At 33.5% G+C, this 8,460-nt stretch overlaps 1 protein-coding gene across 3 annotated transcripts; it reads left to right on the plus strand.

Moving 5' to 3' along the window:
* The first annotated feature begins 41 nt into the window (after positions 1 to 41).
* Positions 42 to 8,460, plus strand: LOC136408412 (zinc finger protein 239-like). Of its 3 annotated transcripts, none has more exons than XM_066389362.1 (4): positions 42 to 182; positions 399 to 495; positions 3,874 to 3,978; positions 6,525 to 8,460. In XM_066389362.1, the coding sequence occupies exons 2-4, from the start codon at positions 406 to 408 to the stop codon at positions 7,284 to 7,286; spliced, it is 957 nt and encodes a 318-aa protein (XP_066245459.1). In that variant the 5' UTR covers positions 42 to 182; positions 399 to 405; the 3' UTR covers positions 7,287 to 8,460. The 3 variants fall into 3 exon arrangements, with proteins under 3 accessions (XP_066245459.1, XP_066245458.1, XP_066245460.1); XM_066389361.1 differs by having other exon boundaries at positions 58 to 182; positions 404 to 495; XM_066389363.1 differs by lacking the exon at positions 3,874 to 3,978 and having other exon boundaries at positions 58 to 182; positions 404 to 495.

Raw genomic sequence — 8,460 nt, forward strand, 5'->3', positions numbered from 1 at the left:
GTCTCTGGTTTCAACTTTTTGATTTGCCGTTTGGCTTTAGTTGGGTTCAGAGCGTCGGGGTGTCCGATGCTCCGGTTCACTTTTCTTTTTTTTTTACCGCTATTTTACCTGAGTTAACAAGTGGCTTTCAGTTTCGATTTCACAGAAAAAGATAGGCCTTATACACATTTGTACTGAACAAGGTAATTTTACAATAATTCCTATTGATTCCATTGTGTATTTTACATCTACCATGGCCGTTAATTTGAAGATGTTTGTAAACATAATATCCCCTGAATCTTCTATTCTATATTATTCCTCTGTTTCTGTCTGCTTTTCTATGTTTTCTCATCTCTTTTTTATTAGAAAGTATGTGTTTATATTGAAAATATCCTTTAAATTCTTTCTTTTTCTTCCAGAATAGATATGGATTCTGTTGGTTATGGAGCAGATGATTTTAATCATCCAATTGAACCTATGGTAATCATAAACAGCCAGGAGGACGAAGAGGATCATGTATGTAACGCTCCACTATCTATATCATTTGTGCTGCCAGATCATGGGCTTAATTTGTAAATTCAGTATGTTTTTAACATAGAAAAGAGATCAGCTGGTTAATTCAGGCTAGAAAGAAGTCCAGAAATTTGATAAATGGTTTATTGGTATTCCTAAAAAAGTACCTGAATAAATTATTTCTGAAATTAACTGAATCAACCTAATAGAGTTCTATGTTTTAGTCTTCTAGTAAAAATTTTTCAAACTACTGAACATGCAAATTAAGCAAAAATTGTAATCTATAAGCCTTTTCACTGCAAAGAAAGAAGTGCTGACTTGACTGTAGAACAAATTGCACACTGCAGAACCATATTGAGAGGTTGAGACATTGCACATATTGTGGCATTTAACAAATGCCACTTAATAAGTTCGGAATACAGCAAGGTATCACAGTGATGCCTTGCGTTGCCAATCGTCACGCGTTTTGTGGGATGTTCTGGATTCATAGGCTTTTGTCCCTTGTTCCACTTGACAGCCATGCAAGAAACTACTTGCCTGTCTTAAAAATTCAGTGAATATTAATAACCTGGACAACAGGAAAGAGTACCCATAGGTCTCTCACAAGACACATACATAAGCTAAAAAAATGATCATCAATGGGGAGTTTATACCATCAATGCCTCTCCATTCATTTGACTAAATTTAATGAACAAGGCGCTCAAGCTATTTGAAAAGCTTACCTTTTTTTAGAACACCCATATTTCAATTAAAAAAATCATCTTAATTATTTCTTATTCACAGAGGTCCTCATTTACTTTATTTCTTTCTGTAAAAATATTATAATAAGGTCAAATTTGCCTAATATGAAAATTGTCAATTTTTAATATACAGGTTGTTTCATAATAGTGTGTTAAAAATTCAGGGGCGAGTCTGGACGATTTTAAGAAAAGAGGTTCATGTGAACATGGATCTATTTTTGCTTCCTGTCTGAAATGTAGTGTAACAAAAAAATTGTTTTTTAATTTTTCCTAATAAATCCGTTTCTGCATTAAATATTTTTATGAAAATTTTGAAGCGTAAAATAGTTATAGAGGCACATATTTTAAAGGGAAAACAATATTTTTTTATTTCACGAGTGGCGTCCCCATTGATGTGATTGAACATTTCAACGTAAAATATAACACGCTACTGTTTTTGTTATTAAAGATAATTTTCTAAATGCTCCATATTTCCGTGAAAAAAAATGCCTCTTGAATATTTTGCAGGACGTTAACATTAACGTTGTTTTCATGGAAAAAAATTCAATTATCTGCATTCCTAAATTTAAAGATATGATTTTTTATTCGTCAAGTTTGAAGGATTCTGCACGACTTTTTGTTGTGTCCCTAGCACATTCAACGAGTCCAAGTTTTACTTCCCCGGCTCTTTCATGTGCGAAGTAATCTTTGCCAATGGTTTTTACAGAAGGTCGTTTTAAATCCTCACATTAATTACCAAATATTGTTCACGAACGAAATTAGTTTTTCTCGAAACTCAATAAGAAATTTCAATAATAATCACCAGTGGGTTGAAGAAACTCCGCATGCAACTGAAGAATCTCAACATCAAGAGCAATTTATTCTAAAACTCTCTGTCTGAGCTGAAATTATTAGAGATTATTTAATTTAACCATTTTTTCTGCCAGCCAGATTAAATGGCAACATTTATCGAAAATTTCTCAAAGAGGAGGTGCCTTTATTACTGGAAGAATTGCCGGTTTTAATTAGAAATCAAATATAGTTCCTGCACGCAGGTGCACCACCACATTCTTCAGTCTACAAGCCAGAGATCATTTACACGAAATATTCATTAATAAATGAGTCAGTCGTGGCCTCCTCGATTGCCTGATTTAAATAGTTTAGATTTTTTTATGAGGTTATCTTAAAACTCTGGTTTACACCACTCATGCTACTGACGAACAACACCGATTTACCCCCTGAATTTTTAATATACTATTATGAAACATCCTGTATATACAGGATATCATATTTTCAATTATTTTTATGAATTTTTCTATAGCTTTGACAACTTTTCACATTATATTAATTTAGTTGGACGTCATTAGACGAATCAAGTAGTCGTTAGCCCCCAAACTCTATCTTGTAATTTTCAATTATTTTGCATCATTTATATCCTTGACTTACGAAGAGCATATGAATTTATCTGTATTTTGCATAAATTGATTGGATACTTGCGTTATTCATGGAACTTGTCAAAAATCATACTTAATATCCGAGTTTTAAATATTTTTTTTGCAGTGGAAAGAGTTTACATTTAAAATGTACTTTTAATGACACTGTTTTCAGCTGCTTGAACGTTGCAAGTTTTCTTATTTGTAGTCTTTTGCAGCAATACATTTTTTTTTATTAAGATTAAGACAATGTGGTAGGAGAGATAGGTAACATAACAATAAAAATTTCAAATTTGTTAGTATAGCTTGGCCGTTACATATCTCATCGTATCGGTAACTTTCTTCATTAATAAAAACACATGTTCGGTTAAATACGCACAGTTGTATTGAATTCGGGCCCCCTTTTAAGATTAAGGAAAATTTTAAGATTCCCGAAGAAGTTGGAAAATCGGCTTTATTTCATCATTAAAAATATCTCGCAAACTAACTGTAAAAAAATTAAAGCTATTTTACAGTCGCTCTGTCCAAAAATGAGTAAGTTTTTTGTTCATTTATTTCGTATGTACACGAGTGATTCGCGTTTCAAAAGCAAGTTTAATTTTTTGTTTAATTTCATTCCCTATCTATCTGCAATAATTAATTGCAACCAATAGAATGGCTGCTAGCCAGATTTGCTTGCAAATTTTCATTCATCATTTGTGCTGAAAACGTTGTGTGTACTATGGCTGAAAAGGAGTATTACGTCCTTTGTCGAATAAAGGTCTTCAACTTCGCTTTCTACTCGTAAATAACTTAAATAACTATTACTAAGTGATTAAGGCATTTCGGAGGTATTTTAATTTTTACTTAAAGTTAACTTATTAGCTAATTAATGTGAAATGGCATCTCAAACCCTTACAAAATTTACTGTGGAACTGTACTATTTGTATAGCAAATACACACCTTATCTATTTCTCCTATTAATTTGTCCATATATTTATCGGCTATTGAGCACCCCGATGACCCATTCTAGTCTGGTTGTCAGGCTATGTCTTTAATGGCACCCATTAGTTACATGGTCAACATTGCATGAGAGATATCTCTAATAATTAGGATTTGTGGACAGTTTTTTTTGTCATATTCTTCACCATAGACTATGCTGTGATATTATTGCACATTAAATGTGAAATACCCGGCGCTTATTGTGCAGATATTCAACTGTGAATGCTTAACATTGTTCGTTTTTTCAGTTTTTCCGGTTATTGAATTTGAGTAGAAAACGCCCCTTTATACGTAAAACCCAACTGTCGCCAGCGGACCAATTCGCAAATCATTTAAAGTTTCTAAAGAATAGGGTATGTCAAATTTCATTTATTCGGGGGTGTGGTAGAAATTTTTAAATATGTAATTTGAATAATTGGTGTTGGTATTTTAAGGGAAATAAGTACAGGGTGGTCAAATTTCTATATTTTATACGGGAAATCTCGGGTACCAGTAGGAGATAGAAAAGAAGCGAATAGAGAGCATTCGTGATAGTTTTTTTGGAGACAACATTTAGTCAAATGATTGAAAGTGTTAATCGTCTTATATGTTGGAGATAGAAACAAAAGTTCATTTTTAGCCATTTTGAGCAGAATACGACGAATTTTCTTCTATATCATATAGGTACCGAGATTTTCCATGTAAACTTTGATTTACTCATCCTGTACAAATATCAATTTAGTATGGGAAATAATAATCTATAATGTAACCACAAAATAATAGAGTCTCTATTATTCCACGCACATCAATGGAGTCTAGTGCTAATGACAAAAAATCGCAACAAATAATTCATTTCCGCACGGAAACCAGAAATTCTTATATGGAGTTTTTCTAACATGTCTCATAAGTTGATTAAAGTTATTAAGATGCAGAAAAATTACCAAACCTTTAAAAATAAACATAAAATATTGCAAAAGTGAAAATCCTTAAATTTCAAATTTCCCCATAAATTCAATAAATAACACAAAACAAATTTTAATAATTAGTGTTGCCCTCTCTACTGTTTAATACGGCTCTGCAATGACTACTGATACCCATAGTGAGCACATCGACTTCGCTTTGATCGATTGCTATCCAGCCTCTGTGTAGACATAAAATAAGATGTTCACGTGTGTTAATTAAAAGCCGGATTTTCGGATACGATTCGTCGCTGAATCATTTCCCAGACGTGTTCGATAGGGTTTAAGTCCGGAGACTGCGCTGGCCAGGATAAAACATCAATAGATTCTTCAGTCAAGAAATTTTGAATGACACATGCGATATTCGGACGAGCATTATCTTGTATAAGCTGGAATTTGATTCTATGGCCAATGCTAAACCCATCCCAAACCATAACTGTTCCTCTACGGTAACTGTATACTTTTTGAACAGTTTACAGATCTTCCAAGTTCGCGCCATATTCCAGCTCCCCTTTGAATCTGGACGAAGGTCAAACCGAGATTTATCGAAAAATAGAACTGTGTTCCATTCTTCGTTTGTCCAATTCAAATGTTTCTCGTACCACACGACTCTTGCTTCTCGATTTTCACGTGATAAAGAAGGAACTCTGAGCGGACATGTAGCATCATGATTGGATTCAGACAAACATCTTCTGATCGTCTGAGCACTAACCGTCACATTATGTGCAAACTGCAATTTGGATATCAACTGGGAAGCTGTTTGAAGTTATAAAACGATCTTGAATCGGTGTTGTGGCTCTTGTCCAACCTAAGTGCTTATCATGTACACTGTGTCACGAAACCCAGTCCAAAATTTATCAATCACACTTTGAAAGATTTGCAAATAAACAGCAACATGTTTGGTTGCGTCACCCTCAAGCATTCCAACAGCGCTGTACATTTCTTTTCTTCATTCTTGTTCTATTAAATGCCGTCTTGCCATAATCCATTGAATTAACTCCCAACTGAACAATTTGGGAAAATTCGCTATTTGTTAAAAAAAATAGCGAAACAAAAACCTTTTATACCAAATTTTATTTTTTATGCAGTCTTTCTCTTATCGTTGGTGTGCACGTTTTTTCAATCTGTAAATATTGAACTGATAACGGCACTTCTATTTGCTAACAAACTGCTTTCATAAGGCAATAAACAATTTGTTGTGATTTTTCGCATTATTCCTAGATTATTGATGTGTGTATATGCTCAATTGGCAGAATATCCGAGATGAGTAATATTACGTTATTGGCAGTGTATTGTCTGAATTTAATTAATAACCATAGGAAATAGATAATAACCATAGTCGCTCTTAGAAAAGTAGCACTTCTGGGGTTTTGGGGTTAGCGAGTTGGTATAATTTAACAACATTGTGACTATAATACATATGTATATTTTAACACTTGTGATTATTGCGTGTTTACTTTGTGGATATCTAGTTCTACATTTTTATCCCTCAGTATTCCTTTTACACCTGCTTGGCTTAGTGCATATGAACTTTAGTTGTTAGTTAATGTGTGGGCAGTATATTTGCATTTGCATGTAAGTATTTATAAGATTCATAATGAATTTCCATACCTGCTGTTTATGAAAGATGGTTTCCCCTCCAAATCGACCCAAACGTTGGAGGCATCCAATTTTCTTCACAATTTAATTTTTTTTCTTAAGATAAGAGGCAAATCATTTCGGCCCATTTGCGACTGTTATAACGATTCAAACCTCTCATTTCCATTATCGTAATGAAAAATATTTAGGTGACAAAATTGGGACGAAAAAATGTCTTGGTTGGCTCCACGAGCAAATAAAATAATTATTGTTCTAAGCTCATCGAAGCTGTGGAAAGGGGGGGGGGGGGGTCTTTTAGAAACACCCGGTATAATCAAAAAAGGAAGCCGGGAGAGTCGAGATTTTTATAATCATTATTTCAGATGCCGCCGAGATTGGGAATGTCAGATTCCTATATAAAGTTAGAAAAAGATGTGTCTTCTGAAGGTCCAGAGATTACAATATGTCCGGTAAACAAAAGCCCTTCAAAGAAGAGGGTAGTGAGATCCTCTTTTAAAATAAAACTAAATGGGCATGATTACTGTAGCGAACCAAAGAAAGAGTCCAAATCGAAGAAACGAAATAATGGCGTTACTGTGAAAGCTGCTAGCAGTAAAACTCCTGTAAGACTGATACCTAAAGATGAGGCAATGGTTGAACCGTACGCGAAAAGAAAAAGTAGTCCCCTGGAAAAATGCCCAATATGTAAAAAATACTTCAGGAGAATGAAAACGCATCTTCTTAAGCACGAAATAATGCAGAACCAGGAAGCGTGCTCGGGTTTGATCTGTGAGTTTTGCAATAAAGCTTTCAATAGCCACAGCAATTTGCAAATCCACATGAGGACCCACACAGGGGACAAACCATACGTGTGCGAAGTGTGCAATAAATCGTTTTCGCAGAGTTGCAACTTGGTCAATCATATTAGAACGCATACGGGTGAAAAACCCTTTAAATGTCCTCACTGTGACAGGGCGTTTACACAGTCGGGAAATTTAAACAATCACATTCGACTTCATACCGACGAAAAACCCTTCAAGTGCCATTTCTGCGATAAGGCCTTTGTACAGAGCGGAAATCTAAGTTCCCACGTTAGAAATAACCATAGTGTTAGGGATAGTCACGAAGGACTTATAGCCATTTAATTACTGTTTTGTTTTCATTTATTTTATATACATGTTTTATTTAGATGTCAGTTTATATTAATTGTAATTATTTACGTTGCCATATACAGTATGTTTTCTGAACTAAGATTGGCCAAGAACTGCAATTTTTATTTGACATTTACTACTTAAATCACGTACCTACTCGATAGTGCCATGTTTGATGATCTCATTTTGACTTTTTTAGTATTAAATATTGATGGTTTTGGGATGAATCTCTGTATTAGCATCAGATTTCTTGTATAAGATCTGAGAATGAAAAATGCATAGTTCCATTTCAAGATCATTTGCGTGATTTTTATTTAGCTTTAAATTATTTATAGGTTCATAAGCTTTTTACGTGCAATTTTTTTCCCAATTCAGAATTTACAAGAGCTTCACCAGGTTTTGCGGTTTTTTGGATCACATTCATTCAACTTCAGTCTATTTACAGTGTGGTTCACATTTCAGTCGTGAATCTTAACGTTCGTAACAGTGAAAAATTTTTTCTTTCATATTTCAATTTTGAGTGTTGTTTCATATATTTCTTATATTTTTTCTCATATATTTGATCCATTTATAGGATTTGCAAATTTAAGATTCCTATCGTCAGGAGTTGTAACTGCAAGCAAATCATTTTTCACAAGTTAATTTAGTTCGAAGTTAGAATTTAATTTATTTGCAGAGTAATTTAAATTTGACATTTCGATCGTGAATGTCAACGATTATAGTAGAAAAACAGGCATTAATTTTCTTTCCTAGAAGAAGCTTCCAGAAGCTTTTTTTCAAGAAAACGAAATCGAAAAATCAAGTATTTTTCTTGTCTGTATTAAATCGAGAGATCAAGACGATATTGTCTCATAGTCGATATTGCCTGTAAATGTTTTTTTATTCCCTAATGTCAGGTTGCAATGTGATTTTGTTTGTCTATTTATTATTCGTTTATTATGATTATTATTGATCTATAGTACATGCTGTAGCCTAAGATTTGGACTGTGGCTATTTTACGCTTTTTTATAACGTACGATGAAAAATGTTCCTGATCTGTATTGTAACTATAATGCATCAAATTGAAGGCTATTATGTTACATTATACGTATACATATACAAATATCTGAATAATGTAGTTTTGTAACCCATACATCTTGCCATTAAATAAAATTAAAAGAAACAATTG

Source organism: Euwallacea similis, chromosome 4 (genome assembly GCF_039881205.1).
Source record: "Euwallacea similis isolate ESF13 chromosome 4, ESF131.1, whole genome shotgun sequence".
In the NCBI taxonomy this organism is placed as follows: Eukaryota; Metazoa; Arthropoda; class Insecta; order Coleoptera; family Curculionidae; genus Euwallacea; species Euwallacea similis.